General features: G+C 40.1%; 1 protein-coding gene across 2 annotated transcripts in view; it reads left to right on the plus strand.

The window, feature by feature from the left end:
- Positions 1-25,282, plus strand: part of LOC106578541 (partitioning defective 3 homolog) — a 568,924-nt gene that overhangs the window by 529,717 nt on the left and 13,925 nt on the right. For both annotated transcript variants that reach the window (XM_014157480.3, XM_014157481.3), the window contains one exon: positions 10,314-10,434. In XM_014157480.3, the coding sequence (XP_014012955.1) occupies positions 10,314-10,434 (121 nt within the window). The remainder of the gene's footprint in view (positions 1-10,313; positions 10,435-25,282) is intronic.

The raw sequence follows: 25,282 nt of genomic DNA on the forward strand, positions 1-25,282 counted from the left end.
ATTTCATTTAACACACATGATCACACATGATTTCATTTAACACACATGATTTCATTTAACACACATGATTTCATTTAACACACATGATCACACGTGATTTCATTTAACACACATGATTTCACTTAACACACATGATTTCATTTAACACACATGATTTCATTTAACACACATGATCTGTGTTTTCAGAGAACTCTGCTGTCAAATAGATTCAAATTTAGTTACAGTGTATTGTATTGATATAGACATACTGAAATTAATGAGATTAAAGATCCAGGATCCTAACATATTGCACAAATTGGATTTGGAACATATCACACGAATTTCTCAATTCTTAACATATCACACAAAATGGATGACGTTGTACACAAAAAACGGGGACCCGTTTTGGCTCGTGAGCACCACTTTTAAAACTATTGGCTGAAATGATACAAAGGTTTGAGAGTGTATCTTTACCTAACTGAATTGCAGGAAATGCATTTTCTTAGAACATATACTGTTGACTTTGAGTAGTATGTTGTGCACCACTTACTGATCTCAGACCAGGTTATGTACTGAATTCTCACCTTTTTTCATATAGGATATACTTACTGTGCCTTGAGGTTAGCGTTATATCACCAACTGTAACAGAACAAGGCCTTTCATAGTTTCTCTGAAACAGTTTTTGTGAGAGAGAAGCTTCTACATCAAATGGACAGTGAAGTGAATTTATTCCTATGTGTCCTTTAGGCTGAATCAGTGGTGATGTTATGAGATGTTGGCAGGGTGAGTTAAATAATTGATCAGGATCCGGACTGGATCTGCTGAATGTCTTATTCTCTTACCGGAACGGTCTGGCTGACATTCTGGAATTGTGTCAAGGTCTCATTTAGCCTTCTGTATTACTTGAATCTTGAAGGTATTCTATCCACAATTATGCAACGGGTGGGTCTAATCCTGAATGCTGATTGGTTAAAACCGTGTCCAGCCAGTGTCTACTCCACAAGTTACCACCGGCTATGATATTAAAATGTCTATTTACTCTGTTCTATCTGACTGCGCAATCCACTGTCTCATCATCCCAGCCAAGCCATTTATAAACTTGATCTCCACTATAAAAAGCATCTAGATTTGATCTCACATTTATTTTAGACTAACATTTGTTTTCAACAGTGGAGATTTGTAAAAAGTGCAAGTGCTGGTTAAGTGTTTATTTATATATTTTTTAAATGGGGGTGGGTGGGGGGGGGGGGGCGTCAAGGTGAGGAAGATGATTGTTTAAAAGGTAATGTTTCAGATCCTTTCAGAAGTTGGCAGGGTCTGTTGTCCTAGCTTCAGGGGAAAGCTGGTTCCACCATTGGGGTGCCAGGACAGAGAAAAGCTTGGAGCTGCCCTCCCGTAGGGGTGGAAGGGCGGCAGAACGTAGTGCTCGGGTTGGAGTGTAGGGTTTGAGCATAGCCTGAAGGTAGGAAGGGGCAGTTCCTCTTCTTATTCCGTAGGTAAGCACCATGGTCTTGTAGTGGATGGAAGCCAGTGGAGTGTGCGGAGGAGCACGGTGACATGAGAGAACTTGGGAAGGTTGAAAACCAGGTTGGCTGCTGCGTTCTGGATAAGTTGCTGGGGTTTGATGGCACAAGCAGGGAACCCAGCCAACAGCGAGTTGCAGTAGTCCAGACGGGAGAGGACAAGTGCCTGGATTAGGACCTGTGGCGTTTCCTGTATGAGGTAGGGTCGTACTCTACGGATGTTGTAGAGCATGAACCTGCACGAGCGTCATTGCTTTGATGTTTGCAGAGAACGACAGGGTGTTGTCCAGGGTCACGCCAAGGTTCTTTGCACCCATCCGACATTGTGGAGTTGTCAACTGTGATGAAGAGGTCTTTGAAACAAAGTTAGCTCGTTTGCAGTCTTTCCAGCTTCAATTTGAAGACTGAAAAGACTGAATGACTGGGTCGCGTCTACCGATAGAACGAACGACCAGCCGGCTTGGGTAGCAACCCTAGATTTGTGTCGGGACTATATCTTGTGGAAGGATGAAATAGTATAAATAAATTCATCAAAATAACCTTTTTAATTTGAATACGTTGGTAACCCGTTGTATAAAAGTGATAATGCCCTCGAAGCCGGTGTTTGGAGGATATAATTATTGGCACTGTTTGCCGGCCATCGACTTCGTCTCAGGCCTAGCAACACCCATGCCAATATCCTCCAAACACCGGCTTCGAGGGCATTATCACTTAAGCATTGCATTTCCTCTTGCTATAAGAGGTGACGCCTGTTCTCTTTCTACAGGGATATTTTTATTGTTCAGTCACTTTGGTAGGGGCAGCTGCCACAAAGGACACACACTTGGAGACAAAAGCTGTTTCTGTTCTGTTCTGTCTTATTCCCTTTACAAGTAACACAGGGATTTACAACATGCCAGTGTGACAAGTGGACATTGCACAGAGAGCGTAGGAAATGTTCTCATCCCAACAAGACAGCTGTAACTCTGTTTCCCTCGTACGCTTTCACAGGCTGACAGTCCCCCTTCAGAGAGAAAGAGAGAGTGTGTATTAAAGAGAGAGAAAGGGATTGACTAAAATAAAGAAAGGGTTATTTTTTACGATGTGTGTCATGAGGACAGCCCTAGTCCTGATGAAAGTGGGCAGGGGGGAGAAACAGAAGGGTACTGGTCCATATGTGCCTTTTGATTGTGTGTGGGTGCACTGTGCAGGTGCATAGGCCTACGTCTCTGTGAGGGCCTTGTGGTGACTGTGCTCTCCCTGATCCCCCGTTTCTTCCCTTTATCCCTATCTGCTCTTTATTCTTGATGAGGGCCCTCCAGCTCTCCACCGGGTCCCCCATGGCGAGGCGTTTCTTCTGGCCTCACAATAGGACCCGAGCCCAGGCACATGCACACAGGGGGCGCTGAGCCTCACCTCCCACACTCACCCCCTTCCAAACGACCCCACTCCCTATCATACCCTCTTACCCTCGCTAATCAGACTGCCACGCTCCCTGGTCACGCTGCTGGTCCATGCAGGCACTTTTGTGGGCGGCCTCTTAGGTCCCTCTCCACATGGGCTGTACAGGCTACTGTTCAGCCCAAAGGGATGATAAGCCCCCTACCACCAACCAGCCCTCAGCCATAGCAGACAGCCCCACACCCAACACACACCCCCCACCCTGCCATCGGTTGGTGGGGGGTGTGCACTAAATAGGGAATAGGCTGCGATTTGGGACGTAGCCTAGGACTGATAGAGGAATAGTTCTCAGCAGGAGTGGGGTAGGGTGCAGAGGGCTGCGAACTGTGTCGGCACATCGGTGACATTGGTACATGGATGAAGTCACTGTTTCACAAATCCAGGGTATTATCGCCTGTAATAACCCTTTGTCTGTCCAGGCAGGTTGCAGCTGTTACTCACTGGCCTGGATGAGCTGCTGAGCTGGGCTGGGGAAGCAAGAGGCCGACACACTGGCTGATATTCATAGAGAGAGAGATGGAGGGGAGAGAAAGTTGGAGGGGAAAAAAAGAGAGAGTTGGAGGGTAGAGAGAGAGTTGGAGGGGAGGAGCAAGAGAGAGAGGAATAGATTGAATAACGGGAGGTACAGAGAGAGCATGTGTGATAGTCATACAGGGTCAGTCACATGAAATTTGATTGCCACCAAACTCCGACAGATCGGCTGATATGCATTGATTTCCTTTGAAGAGTGTAAAAAGGAAAAATTGAAAAATGTCTCTGAAATGACCAGCAGTTATGCTACTGATTTAATCTTTCCTTCTACGTCTCTGTAGATCTGTCGTCTAACCAAAGCCTGCCCCGTCTTCACAACCAATGCAGCTGCTTTGAAAATAAATGAAAGTCCGCAGGGATGTGGAATAAATATGAGTTAAGCTTTGGATTGATGCAATATGGCTGAAGGCTAATGCAAGTCTCTGTTGTATATAGATATTGAGGTCTGTGCCAGAAATCCGATCAGTCTGATATTATAGATAGATGTTCAATAGTACCGAGGATCAGATCAGGAATAACAGCCTCTGTGATTTGAAGTCATATTATAAATAGCCCTAGAACCAACAGTTTAGTATATTTTTAAAGTGTTGAATCTCCGAGCGGTTCCTTATCAAACAGGCATCTTTCAGGACTTCTACAGTACTATGCCAGTCCAATTTAGGACCCAATAGGACCCTTGGGAGTGTTACACCAGAGATGGAAGAGGAAGCGAGACACCCCACTCGCTGTTTTTTGCAGGTTCAATGAAAGTCAATATTTAATTTCGGCAATACCAATTACCCTACCGAAGACATTCTTTAAAAAAAGTATACTCGGTCATAACAGACTTTATATGAGCAAATAAAATGAATAGAATAGAAAGGAAAGTTTTACATCTTCCCAAGTCTGAGGGTGGTTTTAACCTTCGAGACATGGAGTTGTATCAACTCGCTGCCCAATGCTTTTACTTGAGGCATATAGTTAAATGCACTAAACAGGAACAATGGGCACGTACATGTATTGAAGATGCACATGCTCATCCCCATAATATTTTAACCTGTATATTCTCAAAGGATACAGCTAAGAGCATGAACAACTTCCTAGTTAAGAACACTATAACAATATGGAAGAAAATGAAATGGATTCTACAAGAACCAATATCACTCCACGAAACACAACCCTATGGAACAATTATTGGATAGCTTTTCAGAATTTGCCGATAAATTGGAAAACTAAAGGCACAGAAACCATAAATGACTTGGTAACAGTAAATGCATGTATTTCCATGACAGAATTAAAAAGTAATTTTGTACTGACCATTGTAAAGTTATTTCAAATACATGCAAATTCAAAGTTTCATATCACGAAATTTCGATTTTGAAGTCTTTTGGACATCAGAGCAACCTTGAGGGAATCTTATTTGACTCAGAAAATGATGTTCACATGATCGGTAAGATATACAAAACCTTGCAGAGAACATATACAACTGACGATCTCTTAGAGAAAAATTTTAACTATTGGAATCAAGACTTCAAAATAACTGATGTTGGAGGGAATGTTGGAAGTAAACTAACCAAATCCAATGAACAAAAATTAACCCTTAATCCAGTCACCGGTGCAACAAGCTAAGTAACATAATACAAAAATACCCAGCAAAATCCGTCAGTTTAAGCTAGAGATATTCGTTTTTTTGTTGCATTGGATGCGTCTCAATCCACCGCATCCGCCGATGTTACATTTCCACATCTGCGTTGAAAGGTGGTAGAGCTAGAGCTGTTTTTCGTCAGATCATGAGACTTCACGAAAATGTCTAATCTTAATTTATCCACCATCTTTGATCCTAACACTGGCAGGGGTTTATGGGAAGATTGCATCCAACCTAAACCTACCATTATATTATGTCCGTCTGGCAACTGACAAATCCCTCCAGATCAAAGGATTACTGTTACGCGGGTAAGCACCGTATAGGACTAACCTCAACATACCATAACATACCAAGCCTACTGTACATGACCTGTGTCTGTGGGTCACCTCATAGAGAAAGGCATCTGCAGGCATCTCTCTCTCCCTTTCACTCCCTCTCTCTCTCCCTCTCTCTCTCCCCCTCTCTCGCTCTCTTTCTCGCTCTCTGTCTCTCTCTCTGTCACAGTGAATATGCTTAAAGAGGAACCCACAAAGCTGTTTTATCCCATGCAGTGTAATAACTACTCTGTTGTGACTCCATCTATCCATGTCTGTCTGTGTTTTGTTACTCGTGTGTGATTGGTCTCTTTAGTATGTGCATATTCCCAAATACATAGTTTCTCTGCTGAGAAACTGCTTTCGCTGGGCAGGAAAGTATGCAGCAGAATGGCTTTATTGAACAGCAAGAAAGAGAGTGCGAGAGAGAGAACGTGTGTGAGGAGCTGGTGTGTGTGCATGTCAACCTGCCTGCTCTCTTTTTTTAGATAGGCAGGTCTCACTCTGACCTTTCAGCTAAAGGAACACACAGACAGATGTTGAGTGAGTCTCATTGTACTGGAGTGAATGAGTCTGTAGGCAGGGTAAAGACTGTGCCATATGGATATTTAATTGATCTCCCCTGCTATTTCATTGGTGATTCACCAGTTGGTCTATTTTCCATTCATTCAATGGTAGAAGAACTGGGAAACAGATGGTGAAGAGTGACTATACCACGTCAAGTATTGAGAGAGAGACACGTATGCACGCATGCACGCACACACACACACACATCCACATGAGGCATACAAGTTACAAAGCCCGCAACCTTTTCCACAATGCATAAACACAGGCCTTCTAGTAACCGTTCCCTCCATCCTTGCTCATTCATATTCCTCCAAACAGCTCTACCGTCCACCGGACGGCACATTCATCCTAATTGCCAGGACAGTCAACTGACGCAAATGGCTGGCAGGTTATTCTTTGTGAGAGCTCTTGTTTCATAGAAAGCCATTAGACATTGGATACGTCCCAAACGACACCCTATTCCTTATTTAGTGCACTACTACCCATTGGGCTCTGGTCAAAAGTAGTGCACAATGTAGTGGATAGAGTACCATTTAGGATGCAGTCGTTGATTTATGCAGACAGAGGGTTATTTGTAAAGCAAGGACACCTGATGTGGATGGCAGCGAACAGCAACGATCATGCTGACTAATTGACTGTGGAGGGGCTGAATCATTCAGAGACTGAGTCCCAGCCAATGGCTGAATCCATCTTCTTTCTGAGGAAAGGGCACGTGCATATACGCATATACCCACACACACATACACACACTTGTTGGCTGCTGCTGTGGACATTAGCTAGCCTAGCCACTGATAACTGCCTCCCTCGAGTACCAGGGATTAACCCTGCATTTTAATATCTTTGTACTAAAGATTCACATAGTGTCCTCCAAGAAACTTTGAACCATGGATGGTGGATATGAGGATGGTGGATGTGGGTTGGGGGTGAACAGGAGAAGCCCTTAAGATAATCTAGATAGCATATAGACCCTTTGAACTGCCTTGACAAATTCACCAATCATTCTATCCCTCCCATACTAACAGCAGCCTCCACTCCGTGCTTCCAATTTCCATTTCTCAACGCTTTGAAATGTATTAAAGTTACATACTGCCATTTTTTTATTTGCCTTTTGATCTTGTCTCAACTCTGCCCCGCTCCTCTCCCTCCTTTCCTCTCCCTCTCTCTCACCCCTCTTAGCCGACATGAAGTCAGTGATAATAAAGGGCCATAGTTCTCAATTTCCACTGAATTAACACTGGAGGTGGTGGTGGGGGGGGGGCAGCAGTCTAAGTGAAGATGTTGTTGTTGTGTAGGATGGTTTGTGGCCCTGATGCGGGGTCCCAGCTTGCTCTCAGAGAAAGTATGTAAGCATATTATATGCAGGGTCAGTCAATGTCTGGAACCTTTTTTTATGTGGGGTATAGGAGGATTAACCTAAAAGCATAATGTGTGTTTGCGTTTGCATATCAACCTCCCTTTCAGACTTGGGTTCAAATAGTATTTGTTTTTTGATCAAATACTGTGAGCATTTGATTGAGCCTACCTGGAGTGCAAGAGGGGTGGGGTTTGCACTTGTAGAGACTATCTCTTTGGTTAAATTGCGCCAGGCAATCTCAGTCAAGCCCAGCTGAAGTATTTGGAATAAAACAAATACTAGTTGAACCCAGATCTACTACCTCCCACCATTTCCACCATTGAGAATCTGTTATGCTTCCTCACATGCTACAGGCATGGATGGCAGCTAGCTATGCACGTCAACACCCAGATAATGTGTCATCACAGGTTTTCACAGGAGCTAAATGGTGAAATTAATTTTGTTTGCAGATGTGTTGTTTTTCCCTTCTTCACCGGTTTCGGGCTTTTAACCGCGTGTCTGACTGCAGCTGAGGCCCACTGTGTGACAGTAGCACCACAGGGACTGCCCGTCGTGGTTTGATTGTGTTGTTCCATCAGTAAACAGTCTGATGAGAAGGAACAGATAGAAGCATATGGAGCATAATGGAGGTATTTACACAGTCTTCAATACATGGAGGTTCTATACAAAGAAACAAACACCCTTTCATTGGCTATGTAGAATACACAGAAAATGACGTTTTTTTCTTAACTCTGTTTTGTCTTAGCTAGATAACGATAATGTGTTACCAATGCTACAGTGTTGATTATGCAGTAGCTACTGGTAGTTTGAAAAAACAGAATCCTAGTCATAACACTAGTCAAATCTCACAAGTCAATTATATTGGAAATGTACTCCCCAGCAATTGCACGGATAACTTGCTAGTCTGCGTGAGGTAGAATTTGATTGGCAAATTGTATATGAAAATAATAAACTGTTTTGTAATTTAAATGAAACAGAAATGCAAAGTGTAGGCCTATCTCATACTGGATAGAGAAGGGGAAAGGAGGGCCTGTTAGCAGCATTGTACCCCAGCCTAAAGACATTAAACCTCACCAGCCAATGATCCATTTTAATACCCATCATCCATACAGATGAACATAATGTATGCTCACACCAGCATCCATATACATAAAACCATGAGCATCAAATGGGGTATAACTAATACAATTGATTTTAATGGTTGTGTGGAACAACAGAGAGATTGAAAGCGTTTCCGCTTTCAAGCAAGACGGCTTGCTTGTACTGCAGCAGGGTGCATACATCCAATTCAATTCATCCTTTATGAGGTGCTATTTAGCTGTGCTTTAATGAAGGCTGATTGGCACTGCGTCCTAGTAGCCATTATCATCAGAAGGATGTGATTGCTGTAATCTGCAATTATGGGCCTAATTGTACTTCAGGATCCTCTGGGTTTAAATGAGCAATCAGGTCTTCTACTAGTGTACCACCTGTAATTGCCACCTTGGAGCAGAGTGGGGACGACAGCGTGACAGCTTGACAGCTACGGTGTCAAACCAACGTCCATCTTAAGTGCCCCTAGCTGCTCTTCTCTAGTTTTTCTTCCTTGTCTCCCTTTCTTTTCCTTCTCTTATTCTGTCTCTTCCCTTGCTCTCCCTCTGTTCCCTCTCTCCCTTTCTCACTTTCCATCTGTTCCTTTTTCGCTGGTTCCCCCCCCCCCCCCCCCCCAACCTCTCTCCCCCCTCTCCTCTATGGAATGTATAAACCGGGCCCTATTATCAAGCTGGTTGTCTTATCATAATTATTCCTAGTGTCAGACCCTGTCGGTGGAGATAAAAGGAGAGGCTGATTAACTGATGGGAGAGTATTGATTCTTATTGACAGGCTGATTAACTGATGGGAGAGTGTTGATTCTTATTGACAGGCTGATTAACTGATGGGAGAGTGTTGATTCTTATTGACAGGCTGATTAACTGATGGGAGAGTGTTGATTCTTATTGACAGGCTGATTAACTGATGGGAGTGTATTGATTCTTATTGACAGGCTGATTAACTGATGGGAGAGTATTGATTCTTATTGACAGGCTGATTAACTGATGGGAGAGTATTGATTCCTATTGATATGCTGATTAACTGATGGGAGAGTATTGATTCTTATTGATATGCTGATTAACTGAGGGGAGAGTACTGATTCTTATTGATATGCTGATTAACTGATGGGAGAGTATTGATTCTTATTGATATGCTGATTAACTGAGGGGAGAGTACTGATTCTTATTGACAGGCTGATTAACTGAGGGGAGAGTATTGATTCATATTGACAGGATAATTAACTGAGGGGAGAGCATTGGTTCATATTGACAGGCCTCTGAAAGCCAGTAATGAAAGGGATGCATACAAGTCTCCAACAGCAGCACTGTTTAATGACGACACTACCACATAAAGACCAATAATATAGGCTCTTCTCCCAGTCTAAAAGGAACATGGATCACTCACAATGGTTCACAAGGGACTTTTTCTTTATGCCAAATGTACTGTACAGTATGAATGGATGGGGGGTTTGACAAGATATTAGTTCATTTGTTCTGTATGGAACAAAATTTAGACAACACGTTTCATTCTAAAATGGTTGAAAATTATATTAATTGGGCCAGTAACCGAAAGGTCGCTGGTTTGAATACCCTAGCCGACAAGATGAGAAATATGTTGATGTGCCCTTGAGCAAGGCACTTAACCCTAATTTGCTCCAGGGGTGCCGTACTACTATGGCTGAACCTGTAAAACAAGACATTACACTTGCACCTATCCGGTGTATGTGACAATTTAAAAACAAATGTTTGGATCTGTTTTCATCCCCTTCACATATGAATAATAATGATGTCTGTACAGTTCACTGTGTGACTCTTTGTGATGCCATTGTAAAACATGATATAATGCTGTTACTGGTCCATGCTTATATTCCCCTTCTCCTCTTTCTCTCTGTGTCCTCTTTGGTTCCACAGCAACCGACTGGCGCCTAGTAACCATGACCGGATACGGCGCCTGAGGGTTGAGTTCCAGCAGGCCAGAGGAGAGGAGGACCCTGATGACCGACGGCGCACATACAGCTTCGAGCAGCCCTGGGTGAGTGACTAACAACCTGCAGTATGGACCTGCGCATTAACCCCAACCACCAGCAAAACCCAACCCAGCTCAGTGCTTCACAGACCTCCACACTAACCTCAACCACCTAACCCAAACCAGCCAACAGCCTAACCTAACCCAATTCCCCAGTCCAACACTGCACGGACTTTCAAAATAACCCTAATTACCAGCCCAACCTAACCCAACACAACCCCTTCTCCTTTGCCTGCCTGCTTACCTGACTACCTGCCTGTCTGCCTACTCTGATGCAAACCTTACCAGGTTGACACTAGGACATGCTCATGCTCTACAATTTGAAAACTGATCCTGGACAACCTCAGTCATTTATTCTACTTAGGCGTCTCGTAACAGGCCTTTTACAGGACTTTACTTCTAATCCTCTGCTGTGACCTCAGACCTGGAAGTAATTACTAATTATTAAAGTCCCCATCTTTCTCAGATATTCATTACTTACAAAAAAAAAACCTCTACATTGGGAGGATGATGAAATGAAAGAAGATGAGTTGACAGTGACAGTGAATATTAAGAATGTTGAGACAAATTGAGAGAGATCTTAAAATTGCTTAATTTCAATCTCTTCAGAGTTAATTAAGAATACTTTTTAATTAGATTCAAAGGGACATTTTTCCTTGTTGTTCTCTCTTTGATTGATCTTATACTGCAGTGGGATTTATTTGGGTTTTAATTGGCTAAATGTAATCAACGTCATTCGTTTGGTTATTTAGGTGTATGGCTTTACTTTTATTTCTCCTGCTGTGTGTGAAAAAAGAACTGTTTCTATTTCTCTAATGTCAGTCACTGAAATGCAGTTAGTTCAATTTACTGTCGTGCCGATTCATAATAAGAAACCGTTATTCATGTTTGCCATCCTTGCCATTTACAAATCAAATGTTCTTCAACATGTGAATGTGTTTCTTTATTAGCTCTTACACTGATTACAATGATCAGAGCTCTTACAATGTTTCCTTTGTCCATCAGTGGTTTACATCCAGCGGTTAAAGGTCATTCATTTTATCTTGATCTAACAACACAGAGTGTGCAAATGGCACCCTATTCCCTATCCTGCAGTACTTTTGACAAGAGCCCTATGGGAGAAATGGAGGCCAAATGGAGGTCCATGGGCCCTGGTCAAAAGTACTGCACTGTAGAAGGAATATGGTGCTATTTGGGGTGCAGACAGAATAATATACCCTGTCAGATCCAGCATGGTGGGAACTGAGTCACCAGGTCAAAGGTCAAATAGCTGTGTATCTTTGCGATGTAATGGTTTGAGACAGACATAGCGGCTTGTGCTCCGACTTCCTGTGAAAAGATGACAGGCTAATCACCATTTGGAATAGAACCATTTCCTCAATTACGGGTCAGTGTATTGAACCCTGCTCCATTCTCCTCTCGTAGGAGCAACATTTCCCACCAGACATTTTCCGTCTTAACATCCCTAATTAGTGTTTAAAGTTGATTTGAGACCGAGCACTGCTATGACCATAGTGGCCATATATGCATTGCACTCGTTGTCTAACGCTTTAAGTTGAACATTGTTTCTCCAGCAAGACAAGCCAGTTTGCACGCTCAGTTGTAACACCAGTCTCCTCACACATGCCATAATGCCCATAGACTATCCAAAGGGCCTCTATTTACCATAGCTTTACAATAGCTTAGCCATAATGTCTATAGAGTAGTCTAACGGTCTCTATTTACCATAGCTTTACAATAGCTTAGCCATAATGTCTATAGAGTAGTCTAACGGTCTCTATTTACCATAGCTTTACAATAGCTTAGCCATAATGTCTAGAGTAGTCTAACGGTCTCTATTTACCATAGCTTTACAATACCTTAGCCATAATGCCCATAGAGTGGTCTAACGGCCTCTATTTACCATCGTTTTACAATAGCTTAGCCATAATGCCCATAGAGTGGTCTAACGGCCTCTATTTACCATAGCTTTACAATAGCTTAGCCATAATGCCCATAGAGTGGTCAAACGGCCTCTATTTACCATAGCTTTACAATAGCTTAGCCATAATGCCCATAGAGTGGTCAAACGGCCTCTATTTACCATAGCTTTACAATAGCTTAGCCATAATGCCCATAGAGTAGTCAAACGGCCTCTATTTACCATAGCTTTACAATAGCTTATCTTTAGTGTTAAAAAATAAGTCAAACGGTCTGTATTAATCATAGCTTAGCCTCAGTGTTTGCCTTATTGAATAATCAAAGCCATGTAGCTTTGTTTAATCGTTTCACGTTGTCTTCACTGGTATGCGAAGCGAAGGAACATTTGACTATTTACTCAGATACTCAGTCTACATCCTAAACGGCACCCTATTCCCTATATAGTGCACTACTTTTGACCAGAGATAGTGTACTACTTTTGACCAGAGCTCTGGTCAAAGTAGGACATTACATAGGTTCCATTTGGGATGTAGCCAGAGGCGTCTAAGGAAAAGAGGCCATGGAGAGCCTAATTGTTCCTGATTGTTTACACTGTTGAAAGTCTCCCACTGTTCCTCTGTAATAAGATATAGGCGGTCCCAGGAGTTATTGGGGCCTACTTTATTCATGTTACTCTTTCATGTGCCGTTTTCATAATAATGTAGAATCACACTGACAGAACTGGTTAAGTGAGATGGTAGGAGAGATATTATTTGAACTTTGTTAAGGGATCCAATTGAAATCGTGTCATCTGGCAACAAAAAAAACTTCAACCAGGAAGGACAGGAAACGCAAGGTTGAAATGATGTTAGAATATCAGTTATTTATGATGAAGCAAAAAATATCCATATCCATACTAGACGTGTGTAATATGTAGCATGGCCTGCATGGTGTAGAATCTTTTCAACTATTGACACTCCATGTAAACAGTTGTAATCATAGACACATGGTGGTAGACATAATTGGTTGTAACTTAGAGTTGTGTGTGGGTTGTGGTCAGGGAAAAAATGCTCTCTCTGTCTCTCCAAACCAACTTGAGGACCTGATCAATGATAGGCCTCAGATTCAGACATAAACATCTAGAAATCACCTTTGCGTCCTCATTCTCCCCCTGGCCCTGATAAAACAAACTGTTGGAGTGTTATGTTAACTTGTGAATGTGACTGTTTGTTTTGTGGTTGTGTTGCTTACTGAAATAAGCCCTAGTCAATCGTCGCTTCAGGCACTGATTTGCATGTTCTCATTCCAGTCATACTAGCAAGACAGAGAGAGATAGATATACACTGTATATAGAGAGGGAGAAAGAGATAGATATACACTGTATATAGAGAGGGAGAGAGAAAGAGATAGATATCCTGTTGGGGCTCGGGGGCAGTATTGAGACATTTTGAAAAAAATATGTGCCCATTTTTAACTGCCTCCTACACCAACTCAGAAGCTAGGATATGCATATTATTAACACATTCGGATAGAAAACACTCTGAATTTTCTAAAACAGTTTGAATGGTGTCTGTAAGTATAACAAAACTCATATTGCAGGCAAAAACCTGTGAAAAATAGATCCCAAAAAATGTGAATTTTGTGACTGTACTATTTAGTGTCATTGTTTTATAGATACCATAGTGAGAAAGGATTCATTTCGCAACACCTACGGCTTCCACTAGATGTCAACGATCTTTATAAAGTTGTTTGAAGCGTCTATGATAAACAGAGAGCAAATTAGAATCCAAGGAAGTTGACATGTCATCACTTCATTTTTTTGCGCCTGCGCATAAATCTGAGAAACGTGAGTTTGTCATCATTTTTTATCTAGACATAGGATAGGTTGTGTGAAAATATTACTGATGTTTAACGTTAAAAATGGACCAAAAGATTAATGCTAAACAACATTTGACATGTTTGAACGAACATAAATAGATTATTTACTAGGTTTTTTTAGCTTTTCGGCGTGATTTTACCAGCCCCCCACCACGTTTTGTGGGAGCATAATGAACGCTAAGTACTTGGTGTTATTTGCACATAAATTATGAACTTTGTCAAAAGAAACCACATTTGTTCCGGACCTGGAATGCCTTCCGGACCTGGGATGCCTGCCTTCTGATGGAGATAATCAAAGGTAAGGGGATATTTACAATGTTATTATCGATTTTAGATGATGCTAACTGTATAGCATAGCTTATTGTTCTTAGCATAGCACCCCGTTTATTGCAAAATGTGATTTCCCAGTAAAGTTATTTTGAGATCTGGCCATTCGGTAGCAATTACGAGATGATAATATATTATTCTTTGAATGACAATATTATAATTTACCAATGTTTTCGAATAGTAATTTTGTTATGTTCACCGGAAGCATTTCAGAGAAGAAAAAAATCTGAATTTCACGCTACTGTAAAATGCTGTTTTTGGATATAAATATGAACTTGATGGAACAAAAAATGCATGTATTGTATAACATAATGTCCTAGGAGTGTCATCTGATGGAGATTGACAAAGGTTAGTACATAATTCTAGCTGGTTTCTGCTTTTGGTGACGCCTGACCTTGAATTGAAAATGGATGTTTGTACTTTTGTAGCTATGTACTGTCCTAACATAATCTAACTTTATGCTTTTGCCGTAAAGCCTCTTTGAAAATCGAACAATGTGGTTAGATTAAGGAGATGTTTATCTTTTAAATTGTGTAAAATAGTTGATTGTTTGAGAAATTGAAATTATTAGATTTTTGATGTTTTGAATTTCCAGCCTTGTTAGCAATCCCGACTCGGGGTTCATTGCTAACCTGTAGCCACACTGTATACAGAGAGGGAGAGAGAGAGAGATATACACTGTATATAGAGAGGGAGGGCTATATAGATAGATATACACTGTATAGAGAGTTAGAAAAATAGATATATATACACTGTATATAGAGAGGGAGAGAGAAAGAGATAGATATACACTGTAAATAGAGAGGGAGGGAGAAAGAGATAGATATACACTGTATATAGAGAGGGAGAGAGAGAGATAGATATACACTGTATACAGGGAGGGAGAGAGATATAGATATACACTGTATATAGAGAGGGAGAGCGAGAGATAGATATACACTGTATATAGGGAGGGAGAGAGAGAGATAGATATACACTGTATATAGAGAGGTAGAGAGAGAGAGATAGATATACACTGTATATAGAGAGGGGGAGAGAGAGATAGATATACACTGTATAGAGAGGGAGAAAAATAGATAGATATACACTGTATATAGAGAGGGAGAGAGAGCGATAGATATACACTGTATAGAGAGGGAGAAAAATAGATAGATATACACTGTATATAGAGAGGGAGAGAGAAAGAGATAGATATACACTGTATATAGAGAGGGAGAGAGAAAGAGATAGATATACACTGTATATAGAGAGGGAGAGAGAGAGATAGATATACACTGTATACAGGGAGGGAGAGAGATATAGATATACACTGTATATAGAGAGGGAGAGCGAGAGATAGATATACACTGTATATAGGGAGGGAGAGAGAGAGATAGATATACACTGTATAAAGAGAGGGAGAGAGAGAGAGATAGATATACACTATATATAGAGAGGAGAGAGAGAGATAGATATACACTGTATATAGAGAGGGAGAGAGAGAGATAGATATACACTGTATATAGAGAGGGAGAGAGAGAGAGATATAAACTGTATATAGAGAGGGAGAGAGAGATAGATATACACTGTATATATATAGAGAGAGAGATATATACACTGTATATAGAGAGGGAGAGAGAGATAGATATACACTGTATATAGAGAGGGAGAGAGAGAGATAGATATACACTGTATATAGAGAGGGAGAGAGATAGATATACACTGTATATATATATAGAGAGAGAGAGATATACACTGTATATAGAGAGGGGGAGAGAGATAGATATACACTGTATATAGAGAGGGAGAGAGAGAGATATACACTGTATATAGAGAGGGAGAGAGGGAGATATACACTGTATATAGAGAGGGAGAGAGAGAGAGAGATACACTGTATATAGAGAGGGAGAGAGAGAGATAGATATACACTGTATATAGGGAGGGAGAGAGAAAGAGATAGATATACACTGTATATAGAGAGGGAGAGAGAGAGATAGATATACACTGTATATAGAGAGGGAGAGAGAGAGATATACACTGTATATAGAGAGGGAGAGAGGGAGATATACACTGTATATAGAGAGGGAGAGAGAGATAGATATACACTGTATATAGAGAGGGAGAGAGAGAGATATACACTGTATATAGAGAGGGAGAGAGAGAGATAGATATACACTGTATATACGGAGGGAGAGAGAGCGATAGATATACACTGTATATAGAGAGGGAGAGAGAGAGATAGATATACACTGTATATAGAGAGGGAGAGAGAGAGATAGATATACACTGTATATAGAGAGGGAGAGAGAGAGATAGATATACACTGTATATAGAGAGGGAGAGAGAGAGAGATAGATATACACTGTATATAGAGAGGGAGAGAGAAAGAGATAGATATACACTGTATATAGAGAGGGAGAGAGAAAGAGATAGATATACACTGTATATAGAGAGGGAGAGAGAGAGATAGATATACACTGTATACAGGGAGGGAGAGAGATATAGATATACGCTGTATATAGAGAGGGAGAGCGAGAGATAGATATACACTGTATATAGGGAGGGAGAGAGAGAGATAGATATACACTGTATATAGAGAGGGAGAGAGAGATAGATATACACTGTATATAGAGAGGGAGAGAGAGAGATAGATATACACTGTATATAGAGAGGGAGAGAGAGATAGATATACACTGTATATAGAGAGGGAGAGAGAGAGATACATATACACTGTATATAGAGAGGGAGAGAGAGAGAGAGATAGATATACACTGTATATAGAGCACGGGAGAGAGAGAGAGATATACACTGTATATAGAGAGGGAGAGAGAGAGATAGATATACACTGTATATAGAGAGGGAGAGAGAGAGATAGATATACACTGTATATAGAGAGGGAGAGAGAGAGATAGATATACACTGTATATATAGAGAGAGAGATAGATATACACTGTATATAGAGAGGGAGAGAGATATAGATATACACTGTATATAGAGAGGGAGAGCGAGAGATAGATATACACTGTATATAGGGAGGGAGAGAGAGAGATAGATATACACTGTATAAAGAGAGGGAGAGAGAGAGAGATAGATATACACTATATATAGAGAGCAGAGAGAGAGATAGATATACACTGTATATAGAGAGGGAGAGAGAGAGATAGATATACACTGTATATAGAGAGGGAGAGAGAGAGATAGATATACACTGTATATAGAGAGGGAGAGAGAGAGAGATATAAACTGTATATAGAGAGGGAGAGAGAGATAGATATACACTGTATATATATAGAGAGAGAGATATATACACTGTATATAGAGAGGGAGAGAGAGATAGATATACACTGTATATAGAGAGGGAGAGAGAGAGATAGATATACACTGTATATAGAGAGGGAGAGAGATAGATATACACTGTATATATATATATAGAGAGAGAGATATACACTGTATATAGAGAGGGGGAGAGAGATAGATATACACTGTATATAGAGAGGGAGAGAGAGAGATATACACTGTATATAGAGAGGGAGAGAGGGAGATATACACTGTATATAGAGAGGGAGAGAGAGAGAGAGATACACTGTATATAGAGAGGGAGAGAGAGAGATAGATATACACTGTATATAGGGAGGGAGAGAGAAAGAGATAGATATACACTGTATATAGAGAGGGAGAGAGAGAGATAGATATACACTGTATATAGAGAGGGAGAGAGAGAGATATACACTGTATATAGAGAGGGAGAGAGGGAGATATACACTGTATATAGAGAGGGAGAGAGAGATAGATATACACTGTATATAGAGAGGGAGAGAGAGAGATATACACTGTATATAGAGAGGGAGAGAGGGAGATATACACTGTATATAGAGAGGGAGAGAGAGATAGATATACACTGTATATAGAGAGGGAGAGAGAGAGATATACACTGTATATAGAGAGGGAGAGAGAGAGATAGATATACACTGTATATACGGCGGGAGAGAGAGCGATAGATATACACTGTATATAGAGAGGGAGAGAGAGAGATAGATATACACTGTATATAGAGAGGGAGAGAGAGAGATAGATATACACTGTATATAGAGAGGGAGAGAGAGAGAGATAGATATACACTGTATATAGAGAGGGAGAGAGAGAGAGATAGATATACACTGTATATAGAGAGGGAGAGAGAAAGAGATAGATATACACTGTATATAGAGAGGGAGAGAGAGAGATAGATATACACTGTATACAGGGAGGGAGAGAGAGAGATAGATATACACTGTATACAGGGAGGGAGAGAGATATAGATATACGCTGTATATAGAGAGGGAGAGCGAGAGATAGATATACACTGTATATAGGGAGGGAGAGAGAGAGATAGATATACACTGTATATAGAGAGGGAGAGAGAGATAGATATACACTGTATATAGAGAGGGAGAGAGAGAGATAGATATACACTGTATATAGAGAGGGAGAGAGAGATAGATATACACTGTATATAGAGAGGGAGAGAGAGAGATACATATACACTGTATATAGAGAGGGAGAGAGAGAGAGAGATAGATATACACTGTATATAGAGAGGGAGAGAGAGAGATATACACTGTATATAGAGAGGGAGAGAGAGAGATAGATATACACTGTATATAGAGAGGAGAGAGAGAGATAGATATACACTGTATATAGAGAGGGAGAGAGAGAGATAGATATACACTGTATATATAGAGAGAGAGATAGATATACACTGTATATAGAGAGGGAGAGAGATATAGATATACACTGTATATAGAGAGGGAGAGCGAGAGATAGATATACACTGTATATAGGGAGGGAGAGAGAGAGATAGATATACACTGTATAAAGAGAGGGAGAGAGAGAGAGATAGATATACACTATATATAGAGAGGAGAGAGAGAGATAGATATACACTGTATATAGAGAGGGAGAGAGAGAGATAGATATACACTGTATATAGAGAGGGAGAGAGAGAGATAGATATACACTGTATATAGAGAGGGAGAGAGAGAGAGATATAAACTGTATATAGAGAGGGAGAGAGAGATAGATATACACTGTATATATATAGAGAGAGAGATATATACACTGTATATAGAGAGGGAGAGAGAGATAGATATACACTGTATATAGAGAGGGAGAGAGAGAGAGATAGATATACACTGTATATAGAGAGGGAGAGAGATAGATATACACTGTATATATATATATAGAGAGAGAGATATACACTGTATATAGAGAGGGGGAGAGAGATAGATATACACTGTATATAGAGAGGGAGAGAGAGAGATATACACTGTATATAGAGAGGGAGAGAGGGAGATATACACTGTATATAGAGAGGGAGAGAGAGAGAGAGATACACTGTATATAGAGAGGGAGAGAGAGAGATAGATATACACTGTATATAGGGAGGGAGAGAGAAAGAGATAGATATACACTGTATATAGAGAGGGAGAGAGAGAGATAGATATACACTGTATATAGAGAGGGAGAGAGAGAGATATACACTGTATATAGAGAGGGAGAGAGGGAGATATACACTGTATATAGAGAGGGAGAGAGAGATAGATATACACTGTATATAGAGAGGGAGAGAGAGAGATATACACTGTATATAGAGAGGGAGAGAGAGAGATAGATATACACTGTATATACGGAGGGAGAGAGAGCGATAGATATACACTGTATATAGAGAGGGAGAGAGAGAGATAGATATACACTGTATATAGAGAGGGAGAGAGAGAGATAGATATACACTGTATATAGAGAGGGAGAGAGAGAGATAGATATACACTGTATATAGAGAGGGAGAGAGAGAGAGATAGATATACACTGTATATAGAGAGGGAGAGAGAAAGAGATAGATATACACTGTATATAGAGAGGGAGAGAGAAAGAGATAGATATACACTGTATATAGAGAGGGAGAGAGAGAGATAGATATACACTGTATACAGGGAGGGAGAGAGATATAGATATACGCTGTATATAGAGAGGGAGAGCGAGAGATAGATATACACTGTATATAGGGAGGGAGAGAGAGAGATAGATATACACTGTATATAGAGAGGGAGAGAGAGATAGATATACACTGTATATAGAGAGGGAGAGAGAGAGATAGATATACACTGTATATAGAGAGGGAGAGAGAGATAGATATACACTGTATATAGAGAGGGAGAGAGAGAGATACATATACACTGTATATAGAGAGGGAGAGAGAGAGAGAGATAGATATACACTGTATATAGAGAGGGAGAGAGAGAGATATACACTGTATATAGAGAGGGAGAGAGAGAGATAGATATACACTGTATATAGAGAGGGGAGAGAGAGATAGATATACACTGTATATAGAGAGGGAGAGAGAGAGATAGATATACACTGTATATATAGAGAGAGAGATAGATATACACTGTATATAGAGAGGGAGAGAGATATAGATATACACTGTATATAGAGAGGGAGAGCGAGAGATAGATATACACTGTATATAGGGAGGGAGAGAGAGAGATAGATATACACTGTATAAAGAGAGGGAGAGAGAGAGAGATAGATATACACTATATATAGAGAGGAGAGAGAGAGATAGATATACACTGTATATAGAGAGGGAGAGAGAGAGATAGATATACACTGTATATAGAGAGGGAGAGAGAGAGATAGATATACACTGTATATAGAGAGGGAGAGAGAGAGAGATATAAACTGTATATAGAGAGGGAGAGAGAGATAGATATACACTGTATATATATAGAGAGAGAGATATATACACTGTATATAGAGAGGGAGAGAGAGATAGATATACACTGTATATAGAGAGGGAGAGAGAGAGATAGATATACACTGTATATAGAGAGGGAGAGAGATAGATATACACTGTATATATATATATATAGAGAGAGAGATATACACTGTATATAGAGAGGGGGAGAGAGATAGATATACACTGTATATAGAGAGGGAGAGAGAGAGATATACACTGTATATAGAGAGGGAGAGAGGGAGATATACACTGTATATAGAGAGGGAGAGAGAGAGAGAGATACACTGTATATAGAGAGGGAGAGAGAGAGATAGATATACACTGTATATAGGGAGGGAGAGAGAAAGAGATAGATATACACTGTATATAGAGAGGGAGAGAGAGAGAGATAGATATACACTGTATATAGAGAGGGAGAGAGAAAGAGATAGATATACACTGTATATAGAGAGGGAGAGAGAAAGAGATAGATGTACACTGTATATAGAGAGGGAGAGAGAGAGATAGATATACACTGTATACAGGGAGGGAGAGAGATATAGATATACGCTGTATATAGAGAGGGAGAGCGAGAGATAGATATACACTGTATATAGGGAGGGAGAGAGAGAGATAGATATACACTGTATATAGAGAGGGAGAGAGAGATAGATATACACTGTATATAGAGAGGGAGAGAGAGAGATAGATATACACTGTATATAGAGAGGGAGAGAGAGATAGATATACACTGTATATAGAGAGGGAGAGAGAGAGATACATATACACTGTATATAGAGAGGGAGAGAGAGAGAGAGATAGATATACACTGTATATAGAGAGGGAGAGAGAGAGATATACACTGTATATAGAGAGGGAGAGAGAGAGATAGATATACACTGTATATAGAGAGGGAGAGAGAGAGATAGATATACACTGTATATAGAGAGGGTGAGAGAGAGATAGATATACACTGTATATATAGAGAGAGAGATAGATATACACTGTATATAGAGAGGGAGAGAGATATAGATATACACTGTATATAGAGAGGGAGAGAGATAGAGATAGATAGATATACACTGTATATAGAGAGGGAGAGAGAGAGAGATATAAACTGTATATAGAGAGGGAGAGAGAGATAGATATACACTGTATATAGAGAGGGAGAGAGAGAGATAGATATACACTGTATATAGAGAGGGAGAGAGATAGATATACACTGTATATATATATAGAGAGAGAGAGATATACACTGTATATAGAGAGAGGGGAGAGAGATAGATATACACTGTATATAGAGAGGGAGAGAGAGAGATATACACTGTATATAGAGAGGGAGAGAGGGAGATATACACTGTATATAGAGAGGGGGAGAGAGATAGACATACACTGTATATAGAGAGGGAGAGAGAGAGATATACACTGTATATCGAGAGGGAGAGAGGGAGATATACACTGTATATAGAGAGGGAGAGAGAGATAGATATACACTGTATATAGAGAGGGAGAGAGAGAGATATACACTGTATATAGAGAGGGAGAGAGAGAGATAGATATACACTGTATATAGGGAGGGAGAGAGAAAGAGATAGATATACACTGTATATAGAGAGGGAGAGAGAGAGATAGATATACACTGTATATAGAGAGGGAGAGAGAGAGATATGCATTGTATATAGAGAGGGAGAGAGGGAGATATACACTGTATATAGAGAGGGAGAGAGAGATAGATATACACTGTATATAGAGAGGGAGAGAGAGAGATAGATATACACTGTATATAGAGAGGGAGAGAGATATAGATATATACTGTATATAGAGATGGAGAGAGAGATAGATATACACTGTATATAGAGAGGGAGAGAGAGAGATAGATAGATTTACACTGTATATATAGAGGGAGAGAGAGAGATAGATATACACTGTATATAGAGAGGGAGAGAGAGAGATAGATATACACTGTATATAGAGAGGGAGAGAGAGATAGATATACACTGTATATAGAGAGGGAGAGAGAGAGATAGATATACACTGTATATAGAGAGGGAGAGAGAGAGATAGATATACACTGTATATAGAGAGGGAGAGAGATATAGATATATACTGTATATAGAGATGGAGAGAGAGATAGATATACATTGTATATAGAGAGGGAGAGAGAGAGATAGATTTACACTGTATATAGAGAGGGAGATAGAGATAGATATACACTGTATATAGAGAGAGATAGATATACACTGTATATAGAGAGAGATAGGTATACAGTGTATATAGAGAGGGAGATAGAGATAGATATACACTGTATATAGAGAGGGAGAGAGAAAGAGATAGATATACACTGTATATAGAGAGGGAGAGAGAAAGAGATAGATATACACTGTATATAGAGAGGGAGAGAGAGAGATAGATATACACTGTATACAGGGAGGGAGAGAGATATAGATATACACTGTATATAGAGAGGGAGAGCGAGAGATAGATATACACTGTATATAGGGAGGGAGAGAGAGAGATAGATATACACTGTATATAGAGAGGGAGAGAGAGAGAGATAGATATACACTGTATATAGAGAGGGAGAGAGAGAGATAGATATACACTGTATATAGAGAGGGAGAGAGAGAGATAGATATACACTGTATACAGGGAGGGAGAGAGATATAGATATACACTGTATATAGAGAGGGAGAGCGAGAGATAGATATACACTGTATATAGGGAGGGAGAGAGAGAGATAGATATACACTGTATATAGAGAGGGAGAGAGAGAGAGATATATATACACTGTATATAGAGAGGGGGAGAGAGAGATAGATATGCACTGTATATAGAGAGGGAGAGAGAGAGATAGATATACACTGTATATAGAGAGGGAGAGCGAGAGATAGATATACACTGTATATAGGGAGGGAGAGAGAGAGATAGATATACACTGTATATAGAGAGGGAGAGAGAGAGAGATAGATATACACTATATATAGAGAGGAGAGAGAGAGATAGATATACACTGTATATAGAGAGGGAGAGAGAGAGATAGATATACACTGTATATAGAGAGGGAGAGAGAGAGAGATATAAACTGTATATAGAGAGGGAGAGAGAGATAGATATACACTGTATATAGAGAGGGAGAGAGAGAGATAGATATACACTGTATATAGAGAGGGAGAGAGATATAGATATATACTGTATATAGAGATGAGAGAGAGATAGATATACACTGTATATAGAGAGGGAGAGAGAGAGATAGATATACACTGTATATAGAGAGGGAGAGAGAGAGATAGATATACACTGTATATAGAGAGGGAGAGAGAGAGAGAGATATACACTGTATATAGAGAGGGAGAGAGAGAGATAGATATACACTGTATATAGAGAGGGAGAGAGAGAGATAGATATACACTGTATATAGAGAGGGAGAGAGATATAGATATATACTGTATATAGAGATGGAGAGAGAGATAGATATACACTGTATATAGAGAGGGAGAGAGAGAGATAGATTTACACTGTATATAGAGAGGGAGATAGAGATAGATATACACTGTATATAGAGAGGGAGATAGATATACACTGTATATAGAGAGAGAGAGATAGATATACACTGTATATACAGAGGGAGAGAGAGAGAGAGATTTACACTGTATATAGAGAGGGAGAGAGAGAGATAGATATACACTGTATATAGAGAGGGAGAGAGAGAGATAGATATACACTGTATATAGAGAGGGAGAGAGAGAGATAGATATACACTGTATATAGAGAGGGAGAGAGAGAGATAGATATACACTGTATATAGAGAGGGAGAGAGAGATAGATATACACTGTATATAGAGAGGGAGAGAGAGAGATAGATATACACTGTATATAGAGAGGGAGATAGAGATAGATATACACTGTATATAGAGAGGGAGATAGAGATAGATATACACTGTATATAGAGAGAGAGAGATAGATATACACTGTATATACAGAGGGAGAGTGAGAGATAGATATACACTGTATATA

Source organism: Salmo salar, chromosome 19, assembly GCF_965601325.2.
Source record: "Salmo salar chromosome 19, fSalSal1, whole genome shotgun sequence".
In the NCBI taxonomy this organism is placed as follows: domain Eukaryota; kingdom Metazoa; phylum Chordata; class Actinopteri; order Salmoniformes; family Salmonidae; genus Salmo; species Salmo salar.